The sequence below is a fragment of the Amblyraja radiata genome, chromosome 9, assembly GCF_010909765.2.
Source record: "Amblyraja radiata isolate CabotCenter1 chromosome 9, sAmbRad1.1.pri, whole genome shotgun sequence".
Lineage (NCBI taxonomy): Eukaryota > Metazoa > Chordata > Chondrichthyes > Rajiformes > Rajidae > Amblyraja > Amblyraja radiata.
Window position 1 is genome coordinate 16,577,092 of NC_045964.1, and position 24,908 is coordinate 16,601,999.

At 44.3% G+C, this 24,908-nt stretch overlaps 1 protein-coding gene across 1 annotated transcript in view; it reads right to left on the reverse strand.

The window, feature by feature from the left end:
• Positions 1-18,428: 18,428 nt before the first annotated feature.
• The window catches only part of tmem121 (transmembrane protein 121), an 80,593-nt gene continuing 74,113 nt past the window's right edge, over positions 18,429-24,908 (reverse strand). Inside the window, exon 2 of the mRNA XM_033026788.1 lies at positions 18,429-20,461. Coding sequence (XP_032882679.1) covers positions 18,866-19,804 — 939 coding nt within the window. The 5' untranslated portion in view covers positions 19,805-20,461 and the 3' untranslated portion in view covers positions 18,429-18,865. The remainder of the gene's footprint in view (positions 20,462-24,908) is intronic.

Sequence of the window (24,908 nt, forward strand, 5' to 3'; positions counted from 1 at the left end):
GTTTAGAACGTTCACATTGCGCTAGATTTGTGCCCTCAAATGCCCAGAAAAATACTGCGGGATATAATGGGCCCAAAATGAGCTGCTCGCAATATTAAACTTTGTATAAAGGGATCTTAAGAAGCCCTTTTTAATGTAAAAATATACAGCATACCTTCTGTATTTGCTCTATGCGACCCTGACAGCTGCCGGTGGTCGCAGGTTTAGAGATTGATTTTTAAACTACTATAACTATTATACGAGGCCTTTAAAACTAATAATAGCTTTTGCGACGGGGTCTTCCAGCGATTTTTCGGTAATAATTAACTAGGCTGAACATCTTCGATTTGAACAGCCTAGAGAAAATCGCGTTTTAAACCCGCCCCCCTCTAAACGGCGCCAAAATCGCGCACACCCGCAGCGACAGATTTTCAGCGACGCTTCAGGTAGGCTTTGCAACATACCTAATCTCTGCCTTAAAAATATCTACTGACTTGGCCTCCACAGATGAGTTCAACAGATTAACTACCCTCTGACTAAAGAAATTCCTCTTCACCTCCTTTCTAAAAGAGTGCCCTTTAATTCTGAGGCTATGACCTCTGGTCCTAGACTCTCCGACCAGTGGAAACATCCTTTCCACATCCACTCTGTCGATGGCTCAGTGCAAAGCAGGCGTTCATCGCTTGGAGTCACAGAGTCATACACCACAGAAACAGGCCCTTCAGTCCACCGTGTCTGTGCCAATCCATTGTTACCTGCATCTCATCCATAGCATTCTATGCCTTGACAATTCAAGTGTTTGTCTCCATGCTTCTTAAATGCTGTGAGAGTATCTGCTCCCAACTCCTCCTCAGGCAGCACATTCCAGATTCCTAATACCCTCTGTGTGAAAAAAAGCAGCCTTAAATCCCCTTTAAAGCACTTTAATCTCACCTTAAACCTATGCTCTCTCGTTTGTGATACCTCCACGAAGGAAAAAAAATTCTGTCTATCTGCCCTATCTTTGCCTCTGATAATTTTATGTGCATGTCCGCCACTGATTTTCCAGTTACTGGTGGTCCGGCATTTCCATTAATCCACACAAAATTACCAGAGCGCACTTGAAATCCCTCCCCTGGAAGTCCCTTGACAAAGTGTAACATAGGCAGATGAGGCGGTCGACCTTGACCACATTGGGACTTCCACGGCCGACCAGTGGATGAAATTTGCCCCCTGAGGTCAGGGCATTGGGACTCAAGCCTGGCCGCCGGAGCTGGCAGATTTGTTCCCATAGGCGGCTTCTACAGCAATCGGCAGGTTGAATTTGCCCCTTGTGGCCGGGTGTCTGGTGCTCCAGTCCAGCCTGAATCAACCGATCTATTCTCATTTGCCGACTTCCACAGCTGACTTTATGGGCTGGTATCTCGGTCCCCAAAGGCTGTGACCTCTGTTGGTTCAGCAAAACTCTGGAACCGCGAGTGTGGGAAAATCGATGGTGGACCTGCACTTCTATCAATTCACCACTCAGCATCTTTTGTGCTCTGGTTGAACAAACTCAACCTTTGCAATCTCTCCCAATGGCTAAGGTCCTTAACTCAGGCAAAATCCTGATAGATCTCCTGTGGATTATCTCCAATGCAATGACGTACTTCCCATAGTGTGGCCACCAGAACTGCATGCAATATTCTAATCAGTGTTTCCTAAAGTTGGAACATTGCATTATATTCCATGCCCCAGGCTATGAAGGCCATATGTCTTCTTCACCACCCTCTCCACCTGTGTTGCCACTTTCAGGGAACTGTGGACTTGAATCCCAATGTCCCTCCGTTCATCAGCATTCCTTAGTGCCTTATCATTAATTGGATATACCCTACCCTAATTGGATTCTCAAACTCAGCCTATTCCATTCTCTCTTTGTAACTGAAACCCTCCAATCCAGGACAAGACCCTGGTGAATCTGTACTGCACTCTGTCCAACACAATTACATCCTTCTGATTGTGTGAGTGTCCTTCTGCAACCAAATGCATAATCCTGACTGACACATATGCAGCAGTGAAGGCCGCCACAATGTCAATGATAACTTAGTTTAGTTTAGTTTAGAGATACACCGCAGAAACAGGTCCTTCGGCCCACTGAGTCCGCACCGCCCAGCCATCCCCACACACTAACACTATCCTGCACGCTTAGGACAATTATTCACATTTATACCAAGCCAATTTACCTACAAACCTGTACGTCTTTGGAGTGTGGGATGAAACCAAAGTACTCAGTGAAAACCCATACGGTCACGGGGAGAATGTGCAAACTCCGTAAAGGCAATCACCAGTAGCCAGGATAGAACCCAGATCTAAGGCAGCAACTCTGCTGCTGCCGCTTCATTGAGATAAAAATCAAAGTCTTCTATGCAATTACAGATGAACATGAACAATTCCATCAGACTGTTTTGAAGAAAGGGAAGGAAGTTCTTCCCAATATTCAGAGCAGCATAAATCAATCAGCGATTTGATATTGTGGCCATTTATTTCATTCTGGGAGTTGCAAAAAGCAGACTGGTTTTCAGTGACCACTTGTCAAAGCTTTTTAATTTTTTTCTGTAAATTGCTTAGCAAGGATCCAAAGCCATGAGAACTGTCAATCACCTTTTCTATCGGCAGGACCACCATTTCAGAATTGTGACCCCTTTCTCTCTCCCAGCTTGGCAAAAGGGCTGTATGCATATCCAGCCCCTGCACTGCAAGACAGACTGAAATTGTTATCGATCTCTATCACTTTAATTTCTTTCGCCCCTCCATGTTTTAATATCGTTGCTTTCTTTGATTGAACAACTTGGACGGTTTCCATTTCCTAAGACGGAAAAGGTGGCTTCCCTCAGCAATGTGGGTGATTGATGAGGTGGTGGAGTTGAATCTATCTAGAGACTATACAGAAGCTGTTATTTGTCCTTAAGAGCTAGAGCAGGAAAAATATTTGTGATATAATTATTGATTCCAGTTGATTTGTGTTGCCTTAAATGCTTAAATGTGTGGATCCCACATCCTCATTATGAAATGGATCAAGGCTGTTAAATAATTCTATGTCTAAAGTTGCATGGTGATCTCAAGTGAAGCCGGACAGGTGAGTGCACGTTTTTAAGGTTACCTGGGACAGTATCTTACTCTGAACGTGAAGATTGTCGTGCTTTACTGGACAGGCCAGAGAAAGGAACTGCGGGTATGGGTCCCGAAATGTCAGCCATCCTTTTTCTCCCGAGATTCTGCCTGTCCCGCTGAGTTACTCCAACACTTTGTGTCTATCTTCGGTGTAAACCAGCATCTGCAGTTCCTTTCTACACAAACTGTGGTGAGTTTGCCATCAGGCCCAGCCCAATTTAAAGAGGAATTGGAGCCAGTGAAAGCCCAGAGAATTGCTAGACTTAGTTTTGTTTAGTTGAGAGGGACAGCACGGAAGCAGGCCCTTCGGCCCACCGATTCTGCACTGACCAGCAGTCTCTGAACATTAACACTACCCCACACCCACTAGGGGCAATTTTATACCAAGCTAATTAACCTACAAACCTGTACTTCTCTGGAGTGTGGGAAGAAACCGAAGATCTCGGAGAAAACCCACGCAAATCACGGGGAGAACATAAAACTCTGTATAGACAAGCACCCGTAGTCAGGATCAAGCCCAGTCTCTGGCGCAGTAAGGCGGTAGCTCTACCGTTGCACCACAGTGCCACCACCTAGTCGATGTTCTTTGTGGAGTGAAGAGGAACAGGAACCTTCCTCCAGTGCCCTAGAGAATGAAACAATAAACCAGCAATCCCACAGTACTTTAATGATCTCAGGATGTTGTATGGCCAGTGAAGTTAAGCAGGAAAAATTGTATCTGATTCAGACATAGAATGCTCCAACAAACAGCAACGTGATAATGGCAAAATTATCCAACTATATTTGAAAGATAAGTATTAATCAGAGGACACGAGAGAACTCCACATTTAGAGAATCATAGAGTTATATAGCGTTGAATCAGGGTCTTGCCCACAGCCACCAACATGTCCCATCTACGCTAGACACAAAATGCTGGAGTAACTCAACGGGTCAGGCAGCATCTCTGGAGAAAAGGAATAGGTGACGTTTTGGTTCAAGAGTCTTCTTCAGACTGGAATATCCCATCTACACTGGTCTCACCTGCCTGCATTTGCCCCATATTCTTCTAAACCTATCCTATCCATGTACCTGTCTAAATGTTTCTTAAACATTGCAATAGTGCCTGCAAGTTTACTATCATTGCAATGGTGCCTGAAAATTCTTCTTTAAAATAATGTTAATAAACAGATTGTGGCTCTTTTGTCATAAGGAAATAATTAATCAGATCGTCTTGAGCTCTGCTGGTGTTATCCTACTATCGATTTCTGCAGTCATATTAACCTTTAAGACTTTACTCCGAGGCTGTTGGATTAAAGTACATTTTAAAACAGTGACAATTGAACTGTTGAAATAAGTCCGATGTACAAAAATTTTAGCGTTAGCCCTTCAAAATGGAAAGAAAAGGTACTGCATTTCCATTGATACGTTTCAGAGAAGCATAGTTGAAGAATGATATTCATGTCTTCGGCTAAGGAATACATCTGGGCAAGCATCACCCTTTTTGAAATGATCCTGGAATTGATGATACAAAAAGAACGACACATTTATAAGTTAAGGCTTGGTTGAATGGAAAGAAGAGAGAGATAGGTTAGTGAGAATGAGATGAAATGCTAAAGTGGCAGGCAACTGGAAGCACAGGGTCACCTCAGCAGACCTACCCCATACAGAGGGCACTCAATCTGCATTTGGTTTCTCCAGTATTGAAGGGAGAGGCCATATTTTGAATGCAGTACTCTGGAACAGAGGCCAGTACAGCACGTGATCAGGCACTTCGGTCCACGATGTCTGTGCCAAATATGATGCTAAGATAAACTAATCCCCTCTGCCCGGACATGATCTCTCCATTCCCTGCATATTCATGCGCCTATCTAAATCCTGCTTCATCTGGAAGGAGTGTCGTGTGTGCCTGGATATTGGGAAGGAAAGAGGTGTAATGACAGCTGTTGTATCTTCTCCAGTTGCATGAAAATTGGTGGAGGTGGAAGAGAGAGTCACAACAAAAATGGTCCCTTTGGAATGCCTGCAAGGGGAGGGTGAAGATGTGTCTGGTGGTGGGATCTCATTGATCGTGGAAGAATTTGTGATGGATGATCTATTCATGTTCATAAGTTATAGGAGCAGAAGTAAGCCATTTGGCCATTCAATCACGGCTGATCTATCTTTCCTCTCAACCCTATTCTCCTGCCTTCTCCCCATAATCACTGATACCCTTACAAAACAAATATCTGTCAATCTCCATCTAAAAATACCCAATGATGGCCTCCACAGCTATCTGTGGCAATGAATTCCACAGATTTACCACCCTCTGACTGTAAATAAATTCCTCATCTTCTTTCTCCCTTTGATTCTGATGCTATGCCCTCTGGTTCTAAACTCTTGCACTCGTGGAGAATGCAGAGGCTAGTTTGATGCAAGGTGAAAGCCAGATGCACTCTATTCTTGTTCTACCTGGCATTCAGTAGCATTACCATCATTGCATCTCCCACTATCGATATTCGGGAGGTTACCATTGACCACAAACCCAACTGGAATAGCCATATATACAGATAGCTACTAGAACAGGTCAGTGGCTAGGAATCCTGTGGTGAATAACTCATCTTCTAACTCCCCAAAGCCTGTCCACCATCTATGACTCTCACATAGTCATATATACTATAATGCCATATACCACCTATAAAGGACAAGTCAGGAGTGTTACAGAATACACTACACTTGCCTGGATGAGTGCAGCTGCAACAACACTCAAGAAGCTTGACACCCTACAAGACATATTAGTCTGCTTGATAGGTTCCCCCACCATCACTCACTCCACCACTGACTCACCATAGCAGCAGTGTGTACCATCTACAGCCACTCACCAAGAATCCTCAGGCAATACTTTCCACATCCATAACCTTCACCTTGTCATCATGTTTGGCATAGTCATTGGGAGCCTGTTCCTGTGCTGAACTGGTCAATGTTCTATGTTTTAATGGAGACTTCAGCTAAACAGCTTAAGGAGAAAACTTAATGAGTGTTCATGATGGTACATTTGCCCTGGAGAGCTGTGGAGTATCACGGGAGATGTTGCAAAATGGCCGTGTGTAACATCGGGGTTGAACAGGCATTTCAGCTAAAATTGAGTTGTGTGCGACTGACTATATGAAAGATCGAGCAAGCAAGCTCGCTTAGAAAAACAATTGAGTGCTCTGAAAAATAATGGTGATCACATAGAAGAATTAGTCTTCGTATCATGCAGCTACATGGACATGCAGTAGAAAAGACACACTTTTCTTCCCGGACAACAGCGATTAGCTCGTATTCTGGTATAATAAATAACTCTTGTTTTCAATATGAGGGAGGACAGCTGGTTTTAAAATATAGTTGACTGGTGTTTGTAGATTGGGGAAGAAGTACTGGTTTATGGAGCGCTGCTCTAGAGCTCACTGATCTTCTCATTGGGCCAAGATCAGGAATGGTGCCAGGACCGTCTATCCCGACATGCGGTTGTGAGGCATGTGAGATTATTTTAATCGTTTTTATTGTCATTGTTGATAATTGTTACATTTTTAACCTATATGTTTGACGTGTTCTTTCTTCTGCACAGATCCGAATTCTCGGAACCTGTTTGTATCACTACACCATGAAGGATGACCAAGCAGGACCCAAGAACGACGAGGTTTGGGTCCTGCTCCTTCCGCAGTAGTAAGAGCATGCGGGACTGTCTGGCTGTTGACTGCCAACAAGCCACACCAGAATTCATAAGTTCTAGGAGCAGAATTAGTCCATTTGGCCCATCATGTCTACTCCACCATTCAATCATGGCTGATCTCTCTTTCCCTCTCAACCCCATTCTCATGCCTTCTCCCCATAACCCCTGACACCCATGCTAAAGGGAGCCACTGCGATTGACAAAATGCCGCTGTGTGAATCAGGTCCATCTCGTTCCAGGGTTTCACGCCCCCGGGTCATCCGCTGCCGCTTCTTCCATTGCATCGCAGCAGGCTGCACCAGCCTTGCTGCAGTTGCTGAACCACCAATGCATGGGACAGGTAGACGGGGACATTAGTAGGGACATTCAAAGGGCTTGTTTAGATTTATATTGTTCATGTCACAGTCAGATGCATAAAAATCGATTGGAATAATGATGAAGTGCTTGTGTTTATTCTGCAATTGTGTTCACGTTTCAGTTAGAAGGTAAGGTGGCCACTGTAATGGAATGGGGTCGTGGATGTGCTTTCTAATATCAAATTGGCATCAAATGGCCTTGCACTATCTGAAGGTGAGAGGAGAGTCCTTGTTGAGGTTGTGACAGCGCCCCCTCCCTTAAATGCTTCTCTGATCTCTATCACTGGTGGACAGGCCAGGAGAGGCCAATCCCCAGCATCATTGAAACGTACTGAATAGTGAAAGGCTTGGATAGAGTGGATGTGGAGAGGATGTGTCCACTAGTGGGAGAGTCTAGGACTAGTTGCAGCACGGTGGTGCAGCGGTAGAGCTGCTGCAGGGCCAGAGAACTGGGTTCGATCCAGACTACGGGTGCTGTCTGTATGGAGCTTGTACATTCTCCCTGTGACCACGTGGGTTTTCTACGGGTGCTCTTGTTTCCTCCCACACTCCAAAGATGTACAGGTTTATAGGTTAATTGGCTTGGTATGATTGTAAATTGTCCTGTGTGTGTGTGAAGGATAGTGTTAGTGTGAGGGGATCGCTGGTCGGTGCAGACTCGCTGGGCCGAAGGGTCTGTTTCCACTCTGTATCTCTAAACTAAACTAAAATGAAATAAAATAAAGACTAGAAGTCATTACCTCAGAATTAAAGGATGTTCCTTTGAGAAGGAGATGAGGAGGAGTTTCTTTAGTCAGAGGGTAGTGAATCTGTGGAATTCTTTGCCACAGAAGGCTGGGGAGGCCAAGTCAATGGATATTTTTAAGGCGGAGATAGATAGATTCTTGATTAGTATGGGTCAGGGGTTATGGGGGGAAGGCAGGACACTGGGGTTAAGAAGGAGAGATAGATCAGCCATGATTGAATGGTGGGGTAGACTTGATGGGCTGAATGGCCTAATTCTGCTCCTTTCAGTTATGACATGATCATTGGTAACAGCTGGGTCTAATTAGCAGATATTGCTTTGGCCTCCTGAACCTCATCAGCCTACTCCTTATAAAACCCAGGCAATTCAGCCAGTGGGAGGGAGTTTGGTCTCAAAGTGTTTCTGTGGTATTTAAAACATATATTATAATAATAATTATTATTAATAATAATATTATTATTATAATAATAATCAAGATAGCATTTTTTTTTTTAAAGCATTGTTTTCGATTTCTAGGCTGAATGGATCATACCATGGAAGTTCAATGTGTTAATTGGTGAGCTTTATTTGATTTCAACTGTGCATATTGCTTGACAATCTCAGAGAGTCATCTGTAGACGCTGTATCATTGAGTTAAATAGGCAGTGAATATCACCAATGCAGAGCAACCTGGCCTTTGCAATCTTGCCTGTAGATTTGGTGAAGGGAAGTTCACATCATCTTTACATTGCTCATTAGTTCAAGTGAGTGGCTGTGAACTGGAATAATGCAGTGCCCAAAGATTATAGAGGAGCAAGATAGACCACTCCTCGAAAAACGCGTAGTATGACGTGTGTGATTGTCGACGCCATTTTATTGAGCATTTTATTGGGCTGTCATGGCGTCCTCATCTAAATCTTCATCTCACTGCTCCGCTATCAATTGTTCTAATCGTAAATCTAAACGACCAGACCTGTCATTCTTTAGGTTCCCCGATAAAAAAGAAAGGAAAGAAAATATTATTATTATTTTTTGTTGATATTCTGTCGTGAAAATGTTATTTTCTGTTCTCCCATCAACGGCCATTGGGAAACTGGGTTTGTCGGTACATTAGAAAGGTATTAGACTTATTTTTAATAGATCTTTACTTACCACTATAATAAAGACAATTTTAACACTTCTGTACGTTTTTGGTTTTGTTCTTGTAAGGGATTGGTCTCCACAATATGGCCCGCGGGACACATTAGGCCCAGTGACCACGAGATTTTTCGAGCTCAGATTCAAGTCCGAGAACGCGGCGGCTGTTATCCGTTATAGCCCTTGAATTGTCGAGACATCACAAGCAAAGATCACAAGCCCGCCATGAAGAAGGGTGCAATCAAAGATTATACAACTCTGCTCTATCATCTTTGGGTGCAATGGTGGGCCGGGGGGTTCGGCGGCGGCGGCGGCGGTTGCAATCAAAGATATACGAGAGGAGCTCTGCTCTATAATCTTTGGTCGGAATGGGACGGCTGAACGTTATAACATGCTATCGTTCCACCCTCCCTCTCCCCCTTCTCCCTCTCCCCCTTCTCCCTCTCCCCCCTTCTCCCTCTCCCCCCTTCTCCCCTTCTCCCTCTCCCCTCTCGATCCCTCTCCCCTCTCTTCTCTCGATCCCTCTCTCCCCTCTCTTCTCTCGATCCCTCTCTCCCCTCTCTTCTCTCGATCTCTCTCTCCCTCTCTTCTCTCGAATCTCTCTCTCCCTCTCTTCTCTCGTTCTCCTGATCTCTCTCTCTCCCTCCCTTACGCTTAAAGAAATGGCGGCCGTGACGTTCCGTCACGTACTACACGTCAGTCCATTGGATTTCGGAGGAGTGCTCTATCTTGCTCTGCTATAAAATCTTTGGCAGTGCCTGTGATTCACTCATGCTCTCCAGAGATTTTAGTCTGTGTTATCTCAGGAATCCTGGACACCTCATTAGTAATAGTCTAAATGAAGTACCTCCAGGGCGAACGGCATCATTGAGGATGGATCAACAATTCTAGAGATTACAACAGCAATGATGATGGAAAGAGAGACTGCTGAGGCAAGTAGGTCACAGTTGGAGATATCTTGATGTACGGACGTATGCTGTACGGAGTTTGTACGTTCTCCCTGTGATCGTATGGGATTTCCTTGGGTACTCTGGTTTCCTCCCACATTCCAAAGATGTATAGGTTTGTAGATTAATTGGCTTTGGTAAAAATTGTCCCTGGTGTGCTAGTGTATGGGTATCGCTGGTTGCGTGTACGCGGGGCGGGTCAAAGGCCCTGTATCTGCACTGTATCTCTAAACTAAACTAAAAAACTATTTTGGGCAGAGAAATCGTGGCAGAAGAAAAGCCCAGGAACACAGGAGGATATCGAAGGAAGAGAGCTCTCAGTAGGAGTGCAGAAGGTGAGATCCCATTGGCAATAACCTCAAGCAGGAGAGACAATTGAGATCGCTATGGGGGGAGGTTGCAGGAGGTGGTATAATCAGCACCAGGACAGATCAGAGCAAGTTTGGTGAGGGGTTGGAGGGGAGTGGGAAGCACAATTAAAATTGTTATTTCAACCCGCCTCCTGGTTCAGTTACCTGCTGGATCCAAATACATTGCTTCTTTAGACCTTGTAGCAAGAGATGTACCTCCATTCCATATTGTTCAACCGGTTATGCAGCTGAGTTCCGAAGCAAAGCAAGAATTTAATTGTCCTATCAGGGAGACATGACAATAAACTGGCTTGAACTTGGTAACCTGCAAGCAATCCGAGCTCCCACTTGTGATCAGCATTCATTGCAAACGAGTTATGAATGGCATCTGCTCGCTGCTTACGAACGCAATCACAAAGCAGCCTCGAGCCACACAGAAAATTTAAATTTCCTCCACTTGGTCTCTTCTGCTGGAGAAGTGATGATGTCTGCTGTCAAGGCCAGGATCCTGGGCATGTTTACAGGGTGAAATTCAACAAAAAATGAATGACATTTTAGAAACAAGGCAATAAAATATAAGGGAGGTAATTTGCCGCTTCCTGAGGCACAGACGGAAGGACACAACTAATGAGAAGGAAGGCTTGCAGGAAAGTGACCAAACAAACAACAATTATCTGATCGGAAGACAGCTAAGATTTATTCACAGGCAAGACTGAATCATATTTTAGACGAAAGGATGCAAATCGGGGGAATGATTGGTCCCACTTCTTCAGGTACAAAATGGAGATAAATGTTTGTTTTTTTTGTCCAGGAATGACCTTTTCCAGTGGTGCTGTTGTGGGGGAGACTGGGTGAATACTGTTCAGGATGCCAAGTATTCTTTTTAGTTTAGTTTAGAGATACAGAGCGGAAACAGCCCACCAAGTCCGCGCCAACTGGCCATCCCCATACATTCACACTCCTACACACACGATATGGGAAAGTGTTTAACTGGTTAAAAGGTCAAACAGCTACAATGCTTTCGTCACCTCTAGCCTCTCTGTCATTCATGTATCCCACCTCTGTTCCTCCCAGCCCTCACATTAATCAACTAGTCACGTAGTAGACATTTGGACATTCATTCCTTACACACTGTAAATGTTAGAATTCATTTTGTCCTTGAGGTCTGCAGTGATAGATTAGTTAATTTTCACATTATTGCTTGTGTTCTGCATCTGACCACTGATGTGACAACCAAGACCAATCTCGGATAACGAGACCATGCAAAATACATTATACATGGTTTGCGGGAAAGGAAATGCTGGTTTAAAATATGACCTCATTGAGCGGGGCAAATAGCATTTAATAAACATTTGTCTAGGTGCGTGCTCCTAAGATCTGAAATTTTGGCTTCTCTTCCCCTTAAATGACCTGCTGTTCACCTGACTCTGGCAAGGTGGGGAATAATAAAGGCTGTGTCTTTAAACTGGTTTGAGAAATATTAGCCATCACAAGGGTCCATACTGTGAGGAGAAGTTGCGTCAATTTAGATATACTACAGTAGCATAGTGAATAATAATAACTATTTCCTTCCCATGTTTGAACAAGGCACAAATGCTGGACCCCATGTACTCAGGAATGAATTCAACACACATTGATCGGAAGGAGTAGAAATTTCAAAGTTGTTTTCCCAAGATGGTGTTGGTGCTGCGTTTTAATTGTAATTTCCAAGACTGATATGTATTGATTATTGTTGGGCAAGGTTAAGGTACAGATCAGCAATGGTCTAATGGGGCAATGGCTCTTTATTGTCACGTATGGACTGCACAGTTGAGTTCTTGGACATCGCCATATTTTGGTACCATTTTAGCTTAGTTTGGAGATACGGCATGGAAACAGGCCCTTCGGCCCGCAGAGTCTGCGCCGACCAGTAATCCCCGCACATTAGCACTACCCTACACACACTAAACCAGGGACAATATTGACACGATATTAAGCCAATTAATCTACAAACCTGTACGTCTTTGGAGTGCGAGAGGAAACCGATGATCTCGGAGAAAACCCATGTAGGTCATGGGGAGAACGTACAAACTCCGTACAGACAGCACCCAGAGTCGGCATCGAGCTCGGGCCTCCGGCGCTGCTAGCGCTGTAAGGCAGCAACTTTACCGCTGCCCCACCGTGCCGCCCCTGCTCTTCGAGGCCAAGCTCGGCGACTTCCGAGCTTCCCCCACAGGGAACGGCCCACTGGAATGGCTCATGCTAATGGAATGGCAGAACCGATTTGAGCAAATTAATGATCATCCCAGTTCCAAATCCCCCCCCCCCCCAATGATCTAACAGTGCTGACCTATTCTGTGTATCCTGGGTAGTGTGGTCAAATAGTGAGGATCTAGTGAGGACCTAATTGGCTGATGTGAAAATGTGTCCACTTTACTATGAGTTGGTAGGGTAATTAGCAGTGTAGGTTGCCACATGTTTATTTAGTTTAAAGATGGTGTGGGAGATTGCAACCTTCACGTGGTCCACCCTGTTTTGACGAATGCAATCAACCCGACGTGCACAAACAAAAGATCAAATAGAACAAGTTGACCTACAACTTTAGGCTGTGCAGGCCATACGCAAGGAGAAGAAGTTTAAAGATACGGTGCTTAAACAGGCCTATCGGCCCACCGAGACCAAACCAACCAGCGATTCCCGTACACTAACTCTATCCTACACACTCGGCAATTTACAATTTTTACCGAAGCCAATTATTCTACAAACTTGTACATCTTTGCTAGGATTATCTTGTGTCTCTGCTAACATGAGTGGCTCACGTTTCTTTTGTAATACAATGATGTATGTGTTTCAGTAATCCAGACATTTTTGAATATAAATTAATTTTCTTTAAATTTTCTCCTGTTAAATCTGCAAAACTCACCAGTAATTTAGAAATAACGGCAGCAAGTGAAACCATATGGACATCAATGTAACTGCAGTGATTAGTAAAGTTTGTAGTTGGTATAGAATAAAGGGTTTCAGTAAAATGGATAGTCCATTCACAAAAGCTTTGCAACCATATACATTCTAGAAATTAGTACAATTGTGGATAATAATTTTCCTCAACTTTGCTGGTTTGATCAGAATACAGACAAGATTGAAATAAAGGCAGAAGTAGTGGAATTTGAGTTTGATTTAAACAACAAACCCTAACTACCTTCTTGTGTTTTAAATTGGATTTGAAGTCTTGACTGATCACCTGCATTTTTATCATGTATTTAATCTTCCTATGTTCACATGCCGCAGAGGTTGTTAGATAAGATTTATCAAGCTGCAAGTACTAGAGATTAACCAGCATAGGAGGTGTGAGGAGTTTGTTGATTGCCAAAGCAGCACATGTACAGTTTACTTCTTGTACTCTTTAGGGAAAGTCAGTACCTTTTGTCGAAATATCCTCCATCGTTGACGACTGTGAATAAACTTAGAGTCATACAGTGTGGAAACAGGCCCTTCAGCCCAACCTTCCTGTACCGGCCAACATGTCCCAGCTACACTTGTCCCACCTGCCTGCATTTGGTCCATGTCCCTCCAGACCTGTCCTAATCATGTAGCTGTCCAACTGTTTCTTAAACGTTGGGATAGTCCCTGCCTCAACTGCCTCCTCTGGCAGCTCGTTCCATACACCCAAAACCAGTTCAGCATGGAAATAGGTCATTCAACCCACCACATCCATGCTGACCAGTGTCACCTATCCAAATTAATCCCATCTTGCAGCATTTGGCCTGTAGTCTTCAAAGCTAGTCAATTCAAGTTCTCATTCAGGCATTTCTTAAATGCTTCAATATTTTCCACCACAAAATGAAATTAAGAGTAATTGTTTGCCTTTGATGTGATTTTTTTGTGGAAAAAAAAATGAAAAAGCTATCCTGAACTTTGTGTGCTGATGAGTAAAGGGTCTGTCCCACTTGGACGTCATTTGCACGCCATTTATGCGACCCCGTCGTTGCATTGAGACGCATGGGTAGCGTGTGAGCCGCGCGGGAAGGTTGCATGGAGAAGCGCAGAGGGGTATGGAGTTGCCCACGGTATCGCGCGATGCTCCAGGATTTTGTACGGCACAAAACCGTGCGTAACCATGCGCCGCAGCGTGCTGCCCATACGCAGTCGGCCCGCCTTTTACGCGTCATGGCTATAAGCGCGCGCGATTTAAACATTTGCACAGTTTCGTAGAGAAAACTACGTGGTGAACACCAAAATGTACTAAACCGGAAAGTGCAAAAGTGAATTGATGCTCCACTTGCAATGACTGCTTGGGTCCCTGCATTGTGGGTAAGGAAGAGGTTTAAAAAGACAAATGTTGTGTCTCCTACAGCTGGATGAACGAAAGACATGAGAAGGGGTGCAGTTGGTAGAAATAGAAGAGCAAACCAGATAAGTGTTACAAAATGCTGGAGTAACTCAGCGGGACCGGCAGCATCTCTGGAGAGAAGCAATGGGTGACATTTCGGGTCGAGACCCTTCTTCAGACTGAAGAAACATCAACCATTCCTTCTCTCCACAGATGCTGCCTGTCCCGCCGAGTTACTCCTGCATTTTGTGTCTATCTTCAATTCAAACCAGCATCTGCAGTTTCTTCCTACAGATTAATTTGGTCTGCAGCTTGCTACTTTTCATTCACTTCTTTTTTGAATAGGGGCATTACATCTGCAGTATTCCAATTGCTAGCACCACTCAAGAAACTGGAACATTTTAGAAAATCACCATAAATATCATAAACTGGGTAAATATCATAAACTGGGTATTCAAATGACGTCACGCGCTCCAGACGGCTGTGCTGACGCATGAAGACGCGTGATGACGCGCGCAAGTCACGACCGGCCTGTCGCGTAAATGACAGCCAAGTGGGTCAGGCCCTTAAATGTTTCCAACTAGTGTTAATTAAATAGGAGAATGATGTTTTGCACAATGCTTTATCACAAGAGAAGCACTTATTTGCATAATTGCTTTTGTTGTGTTTCAATGAGAAGAGTTACATGATAATGTGGTGTAATTGGAGATCCAGCACAGAAACAGGCCCTTCGGCCCACCAAATCCACATTGATCAGTGAACACCCGTTCATACGAGTTCAATGTTATCCCACTTTCTCATTCGCTCCCTACACATGAAAGACAACTTTACAGAGGCCAATGAACCTACAAACCCACAAATCATTCTGGAAGAAACCGCAGCTCCCGGAGGGAACCCATGTGGTCACAGGGGAAAAGGTGCAATTTCCACACACACACACACAGCAGCTGAAGTCAGGATCAAACCTGGATCCTTGGTGCTGGAGGCAGCAGCTCCATCATCTGCACCACTGTGTTACCCATGGTGATGGGGTTGGATGAAAGAGAGAAAGACTTTGTGTATCTACAAAATGTTTGGCTCAATAACCTAATCCTATACAATAAATAGTATGTAATTCTGATAGGAATGTTGCCAGTATGTTGGTCAATGTTACAAGCCTCAAATTAATGTCAGCAAAGCTACCCCTCCATCATTTGCCATTGACAAAATTAGATTAAATCGATCTTAAAACCAGGAGATCCTTTCATGTGTAGCTGGCTGCTGACTAAGATTGCATGTTGCTAATCAGAACTCTAGTAAATATTAATTTTTTTTAATATTCAATGTGACAAATGCTGAAGCAAAGGAATTTAGATCATTTCTTGAATGGCAAATCCTATGGTGTTGTTCCATCTTTTGGAACTCCCTACACTCTCGCCAATGGTGGATACGTCTTCAGCTGAGAACTCTTCACAGAAGGTTATGTAAACTCAAAACATGTTACCTGTACATTTATGAAAGATCAGTTGTAAAGCCAATTAACTGAGTTAAAAGACAAAATTCTATTAAATAAACCGTTCAGCTCACAGAAGTTGTGTGTGACCAGATGATATAAAGATGTGATCCTTTGTAATTCACCCATTGATCCAAGATCAATTGTATTATCCCGTTGATATCTAAAACACATTTCAGACAGTGATGTGCTTATTGAAGTTAGGCATGATTGCAATATTGGCAAAGGTAGCAGTCAATTTATTTATGCTAGATAGACACAAAATGCTGGAGTAACACAGGTGGCCTTCTTCAGACGGTTCCGACCTGAAATGTCACCTATTCCTTTTCTCCAGAGATGGTGCCTGACCCGCTGAGTTACTTCAGCATGTTGTGTCTATCTTCGGTGTAAACCAGCATCTGCAGTTCCTTCCTACACATTTATATACACTATTGAGATAATGATAAGGTCACGTGATGTTGGTTACAGGCAAATATTGGCCAGGAAATCTTATGTTGTAGTGTGAGTGATATTCTGATTACACAGTCCTGGAAGCTCAAATGGAGCCTTGGTTTGGCATCTCATCTAAAAGGTAGGACCTTCAATAGTGCAGCGCTCTCTTGGGAAAGTGCTTGATGTATCGGTGTTGATTATGATCTTGTGTCTCTAGAGTGGAGTTTGAGCCCAAAATATTATTACTCAGGCACACGATTACAATATATATTAGAAACCATTTGGGCCATCATCCACGCTGGTGTTTAAGTTGCATTTGAGTCTCCACTTTACTTTAGACTTTAGAATTTAGAGATACAACGTGGAAACAGCCCTTCAGCTGACCAGCGATCATCCCCATACACAAGCACTATCCTACATGCTAGGGGAAATTTACAGAAGCTAATTAACCTACAAACCTGTATGTACTTGAAGTGTGGGAGGGAACCAGAGCACCCGGAAAAAACCCATTCGGTCACAGGTAGTATGTACAAACTCTGTACAGACACCAACCGTAGGTCAGGATGGAACCCGGGTCGATGGCACTGCAAGGCAGCAACTCTACCACTGTGCCACTGTGCTTCCTTAATTGAATCCATCAATCTGACCCTCTATTTCCTTAGCCTGATATATTAAAGGGGAGGCTAGATTAATATAACCACATTTTGGTTTTGCAGTGACTGCCAAATACTGAAAAAAATAATCAATAATGTAAACAAAGGCGCAATCTTCAAGATGTGAGAAATTAATGTCTGTGTTGCAGTTTTTATTTTTCTGTTGGAAAGTGTTGATTTCTTTAGCTCTGTTTTCTCCCTGGTTTCTAATGCAATCCCCAAAGTTCCTCTCATTATTCAATTATAAGGCCCTTTGTTGTCTGTCAAACAAATATATTTTATTTCATTTTCAGCATATCAACTCATTTTCTATCTTTCTCTGCCAGGAGACAAAAATGAACTGTCAAAAACGATTTAACAGAGTCTTGCAGTTGAGTGACTGATGGGGCAAAATCTCTTTGGAGACACTTGCAGCTGTTAGCTCAGTAATGACAGGGAATGGGCTGAGAATGTAAAACAAGCACAACAAAGATGCTCTAAAACAAAACACATCCACCATGATTGAAATTGAGTAATTCCTTGTCACTTTTCCTTCTACCAGAGATATTAGATTAACATCATCCTTCATCAACCCCACTGGCTCATTTATTTAAAGATAGTAGTCAGTTTCTCAATTTGGTTTCCAAAAGGTATTTCATCACTACTAACAAATGGTAACATTGGAACTCACACTAGCAATTAGGGGAGTCGCAGGTCAGGCCTGTGAACAAATAGAAGAAATGGATACAGCATAAAAATAGTGACTTGGAGTATGTTCAAACCTTTCCATTATAATCTGTTCTTTTAAAGGCAGCAATGCGCAGTTTATAGGCAATGCAGGCCCAAGGGCCTGTTTCTCTGCTGCATGACTGAGGGCTATAAAACAATGACTGCCTATGATTTAGTTTGGAATTGAATATATATTTTCATTGTTGCGCAGGATATCAACTTTCATCGGTTATCCAGATCAGTAAATCAAAAGACTGAGTGGTTTCACATGAGTTGGAGAAATTGGGATTAAATTAATGCTCATGAGTTGCAAATGCAAAGGAGGTGAATGCAACTAAATGACTCGTCTACCTGAACAGAAAAATGTAATGATTCAAGGCCAACTGGTCCCTGGTCAAAGCTAGACTTATTCCCTTAGTATCCTTTACATCCCAGTCATCTTCTGATTAAAATTTGACAGAAATGTAATTTCTGCAATAAGTTAAATACTCTGTTTCTGAAAATACAGTTAGATCTCAAAATATGTTTTGTAAAACCGTGGCCATCATAGTAAACATGTTTATTCGGATGTTAGAAATTTGAACATTTAAAGTCTTGAGTCTTAGGAATGACAAATCCAATATATCATTCATTATGAGAAAAAAAAACAACACTTTGTCGTGACTTCGCTGGGTGGCTTCAAGCTCCAGGGCAAAGGTAATCTTTTGAACTGTTTCAGGTCCAATCCCAAAGCTGCTGTCAAACTCTCCTTTTGGTGCCTGAGTTGTAGCAAGAGGCTAGCAATAGGAAACCATCAGGAAGGGGGACGAGTGAGAGAGGGGGTGAACACTGATTTCTGTCAGCCCATCCATGCATTCTTATGGGATATGGAACAGTCTTTGCTCTTCAGAGTCCGGAAGTGTTTCCTCCCCATTAGATCTCTCCCCAGACCACCTTTGGAAAGCATCTGTTTCCTAATCCATAGTTGAACTGCCCACTGTCATGTGTCCACTATTTCTCTGGTTGGGGTTGGGTTGTGTGAGGAAGCCTGTGTATTGTGGATGGTCTGATTGTGTGGGATGGAATTCTGCTGGAGCTCGAGAGCTATTGCATTTTCTGGGAAGTTCTTGACCTGTTTTTGATACTCTACAAAACTGCAAGTCTTGGTGGCAATCGCGATTACGTTCTTGCCAATAAATATGGTCGAGACCCGACTGTCTCGGAACAGTAACATGTTGATCGCCCGGATGAATATCGTGACTATGTTGATGGTTACTAAGCTCAAAACAGGATAGAGCATCATCTTCTGTGGGGCTATGTGCTCGCCTTGCATGCTGATCTCACTGAGAGAGACACATGGCAGAATGAGCAAGAGAATATAGCAGTAGAAAAACATGAGGCCTTCCGCCCACATCGGAAGGCCAGACTTGTGCGGCTCCCACAGGTTGGCTTGGATATCCAAAATATCCAGCAAATCCAAGGCTACCCAGAAGAGACGTCCTCTTAGATCCTCCTTCTTCTTGAAAGTCTTGACATAGTCCATGCTGTCCAAAGCGATCAAGATGAGGTATAGCCCGGGAACGCATATGGAGAGCAGTAAGGTCAGTGCCTTTCGAGCAACTATGTCCGTGTTTTTCTTCTCGGCCTTATAGTTCTGAAAAATAAAGTAGAGCTTAATCTCCAAGACGAATATGTAGAGAAACCAGAGGATCATGGCGTAGCCGCGCTTGGCGGTCTTCACCTCAGCTCCGACCCAGACAGCCACGTACCGCAGCACAATGAGGAAGCAGATGTCTCCCACCAACACGATGATGCAGACCCCGATCTTCCGCGGCCCTTGGTTCTGCTCCACCAGGTAGGCGTCCATGAAGGCCATGCTGCTCATGATGACGATGGTGGAGAGGCACACATGCCGCCGGTCCGGTGCTGGCAGGACCATGTTCGTGGTGAAGGAGCACCCTGAGGCCACTATTGCAGGGCTGTCCTGTCGGGACTGAAGAAATAGGGTAACTTGGCTGAAGATTGCTGAAGGGTCACACGCCTTATTAAATGACGACAAGTATAATAGCCCCCATTATTTTAATCTGCTTCAAAATGTGGTCGCCTATTGTCCTAGTCCTCCAATAATAAATCTAAATAATCTGGTTGATTCCTGCTGGCAATCTCTTCCCATCTGTGCTCTTGTAATGGGTGCAATGATGCCTGAGGTGCTTTGTGTCTCATGAAAGACAATGAGGTAACTCTTCATCAAATGGAGAAAGGCCGACATATCTCTGGAGATCATGGATCCTTGAGAATACCTGACATGCCTGAGATGTGGAGTCTTGAGTAAAGGTTCATCATTTGGATCGTTGTAGGGGTCTCGATGGCAATAGGAGTGGTGCAGGTGTGGACAGCCTGAGGTGTGAATGCATGGTAGTGCATTCAATCAATTGCAAATCTTCCAGTCGATGGACCCGACGGCTTGGACACATTCATCAGCTGCTTTTCATGGATTGGATTCGTCATACACCTCATATCAGCCATTGTATCTATCCAGAGCATCCACCTTCTCCCTGGAATCCTTACGTTGGTTTTCGCTTTAAATCCATGAGATCTGGGGGGTAGGGAGGGGGAGAAGAAAGAAGAGAGGAACGTTAGTGTTGAAAGCCAACATTCCGCATATTAATCCTTTGCAAACTGGTGTACATTGAGGGGGGAAAATCCAGAATCTAACATATTTTGGAGTTTGTGGGTTTCTAATAGAAAACTATTCTCTACAGGCAACAGCATTTGCAAAGGTTCACAGGATGAGCTTAATGCCTGCACAAGGAACCATGCAAGGACATACTGTACTGCATAGTCTTGCCACTAGTGTAACCATGGAACATTGTGCATAAACAGAAGGCCAAGTCTGTAGTTAATTCCCTGTAGTTAGAAAAAACAAGGCTGACCATAACTCAGGAAAAACAAGTAAGAACAGGAAGATAAAACATACTAGACTAAGTGGGACCCTTTGGGTCCCATTGGCACACAGGAGGCCTGGTCCCCCAACGCAATACTCCACCACTCACCCATAGCCCCCAACTGCGCAGGCGCAGCTGACGGATTCCCGTTGTGATGCCCCTGATCCCCTTCCCCTTACTGCCCCCCACTCCGCCCCTTTCCCTTCAATCCCTCCCCCCCACACACACACTCACTCCATTCCCCCAACCCCCCCTCCCATCCACTCTTAGCGGCTCTCTGGCGGAGCAGCCATTCCCGCCCATTGGGTTCTCATTGTGATGTAACACACGCAGGTATTACTGTGCAGGCGTAGCTGACGGGCACGGCAAGTGGAAAAGAGATTTATTAAAGCTTAAAATGTGAATAACTTAAAATATAACAACAATTTAGATGTTAAAGATGAGATTTATTCAGTTCAGTTCTTTCTTGTTGCTTTCTGCTGCTCACTACGTCTCAATGTCTCTTTGCTGTTGATGAAAAAAAAGACACAATTTTAATATAGAGACATTATTGAGTGGTCAAACTTTAACTTGAAGAAAAGTTGAGAATTTACCTCAGAAGTCATCGCTCAACCAAGCATGCCTTAATGACAACATTCTTGGTCGATGTTCCATCCTTCAGGAAAACAAATTTTCCTTCACCTTTCCTCGGCTAAGAGACGCATATAGTTTTCCATGCTGAAATACTGGTTTCTCGAGGTATATAAACACATTTTCCATGGTTTGTCCTTGCACTTTATGGATCATCATAGCAAAACTTGACTGAATCGTGAATTGGCTCCACTGAAGGGGAATGTCTTTGCCTTCTGTCAAATTGTGTGTTATCCCAGAAATGAGAACAATGTCATCTTTGAAGGCTCCCATGTTGATTCGTGTAACAATCAGATTATTGTGTAGCTCTTCCACAATCATCCTCGTTCCACTGCATAGCTTTGGGGGTTCCAAGTTTCTCATTAACCCCATGATCGGAGATCCTTTTTTCAACTACAATTAGTGGTGGTAAACCAGAGATGTTGAGTGAATCGAGGAATTCTGTTGGGAAGTGAGTAGCATCAGTTCCCTTAGTGACAGCATTGAACGAAAAGTACTTCATAATGATTCCAGGGAAGTGTCTGATACATGTAGAATTGATGCCTCATCGTATTGTTGTGTGGTACCAAGATACAATTGTCGGAGAATAATTCTGCAGGATTTTAAAATGCGGGATAGATGAAATCTATACAATCCTCCAGTGTTTTTGCTGATAGAACCATGTCTTCTGGCATTTCAATTTCATCATCTTCATTCTTTTAAATCTCATCTTCTCCAACTTTCAACAAAAAATGAGAATAGTCTCCTTCTCCCTCTCTCAATCGCATATTCGTCTGTAATTGAAACTTGGTGAAAAGTCTCCACAAGTAGGATTTCTTGATGCAGGAATTTTCAATATCAGTATAATTTCCCTACAGGAAGGGGTTGTCAAAAATAGCCGCAACAAATGGTAAGAATGCCGCCAAAAGGCTTAGTGTTGGTGCATACATCTTGAAGAGTTCTATCCACCGCTTCAAAGCTCTCCCTCCTAATCATTGGACATTCATCCCAAACAATGAGTTTCACTTGCCTCATCAAACATGCCGTGTTAGAGTTCTTGTCAATGTTGCAGAATGTATCCTGGGTCACTTGGATGGGTATCTTGAATCGAGAATGTGCAGTTCTTCCACCAGCCATTAATTTAACTGCTATCCCAGATGATGCTGCAGCAATAGCCACATCACCTTGACCGCTAACTTTGGAGAGGATCAGATTGGTGGTGGGGGGGGGGGGGGGCGAGCATCCTGCAGCTGGGGTAGGGGGGGTGGCTTGAGGCAGGGGCTGTTGGGGGAGAGGGTCCTGCAGCCGGGGGAGAGGGGCACGGCTTCAGGCGGGGGCTGGCGGGGGGGGGGGGGGAAGGGGGGTGAACGTCCTCCAGGCAGGGGAAAGGGATGGCTTCAGGCAGCTGTCGGGGGGGGGGGAGGGGGGAGAGCTTCCAACAGCTGGGGGAGGGGGACAGCTTGAGGCAGGGGCTGTCAAGGGGTAGAGTGTCCTGCAGCCAGGGGATGGGCACAACTTCAGGCGGAGGCTGTCAGGGTGGGGGTGAACATTCTCCAGGCAGGGGAGAGGGATGGCTTCACGCGGGGGCTGTCAGGGAGGGGAGCGTCCTGCAGCCTGGAGAGGGGGACGGCTTCAGTCGGGGGCCAGTGGGGAACGGGAGGGGACGTCCTGCAGCCGGGGCAGGGGGATGGCTTCAGGCGGGAGTAGTCAGGGCCGGTGGGCCACTGTCTCCTAAACTAGCCTTGCACATCTCCATTAAACTTTCCCCATCTCACCTTAGGTTTAGTTATAATTTCCACTCTGGGACAAAGGCTCTGACTGTTAAGCATGACCATGGAGTATTAGACAATACTTCCGGCTCAAAATTAGTGAACTGTCATTATCCAGGACTTAACTCATTGTAGTTCTGCTTGCAGGTTTGTGAGATGCAAATGCATTCAAGTCAGCAGCCGCATCTCCTTACATAAACCACGTCTGATGTTCACTCTATAATTTAATTAATCGCATGATGGAAGATGACTTATTGAGTAAAATCTAAATGAGATGTTCCCATCAGATTGAACTATTTTCAATATTACCTTCCTTGTTTGGAACAATTTGATTCTATACTATTTTACTATCTTTGTATCTTTTTTCATACTAAAATACTTTGCCGTGAGGGTGAATTCTGAGCAAGAATCCCTCCAAGTCTGAGGATTGCCGGAAGGCAGCTCATAGAGTTGGAGGGACACAAGGAAATCAGCAGGGACAAATAACCAGGGTGTTTCACCAGCTTGCAGTGTGAGGGAGAGTTTAAATCCCTGCCTGTTGGGAATAGTACATCATGAGTGGGAGGGAATGAGGGCTTGGTAAAATGCTCATGGTTTAGCAGACAGTGGAATGAGAGATTGCTGCCAAAGTGCGCATCATTTTCAATTCCTTGGAAGAATTATTTAGCGGGGATAACACAAACACCGCAGTGGCGCAGTGGTAGAGTTGCTGTCTTACAGCACTTGCAGCATCGAAGACCCGGGTTCAATCCTGACTCAGGGTGCTGCCTGTAATGAGTTTGTACATTTTCCCCATGACCTGCGTGGGTTTTCTCCGAGATTTTCGGTTTCCTCCCACACTCCAAAGATGTACAAGTGTGTAGGTAAATTGGGTTGGTATAAGTCTAAATTGTCCCTAGTGTTTGTAGGATTGTGTTAATGTGCGGGGATTGCTGGTCGGTGCGGACTCGGTGGGCCGAAGGGCCTGTTTCTGCGCTGTATATCTCCAAACTAAAACTAACCTCTTCATCCTCAGGAGACCAAGAGGAGGAAAATGAGGCTGACCCAAAGCCACCAGCCTTTCAGACTTGTGGATGCAGCAATTTTCCCCTTTGTTGCCTGACTTGCCTCCCTCGCCCTTCATCTGTCTCTACAGTCTGGCCATCTAAACTTTCAGGTACTGAACAGCTCAAAGCTTGAGTCAAAGTGAGATACAGGATAGAAACAAAGCCTTCAGCCCATCAAGTCCACACCAACCATTCATTTGCATTCATCCTACATAAATAATATTTTTACTCTCTCCATATTCCCACCAATTCCCCCCCTACTACTGCCCTGCAGGCTAGAGGCAATTTTACAGAGGCCATTTAACACAGGCCATTAAACCTACCATCCTGGACGTGTCTGGGATGCAGGTGGAAACCGGAGCACCCGGAGGAAAACCATACGGTCAAAGGATAAACGTGCAAACTCCACACAGGCAACACCCAAGGTCAGGATCGAACCGGATCTCTGGCACTGTGAGGTATGTGGCTCCACTAACTGTGCCATTCCACAGCACTTTTTGAAACATCAAGCTGTCTTGACTTTTTAGTGTTGGAACAAGTGGAGTTCATTCCAAGGAACCCTGTGTATTGCAGCACCCCATTGATCCGCACCCCCTTTGTTGTCTCCATCTTCTCTTACTATCATCACCCTTCCCTCCCCCACCTAACTCCTTCTACAAATCAAACCTCTATTC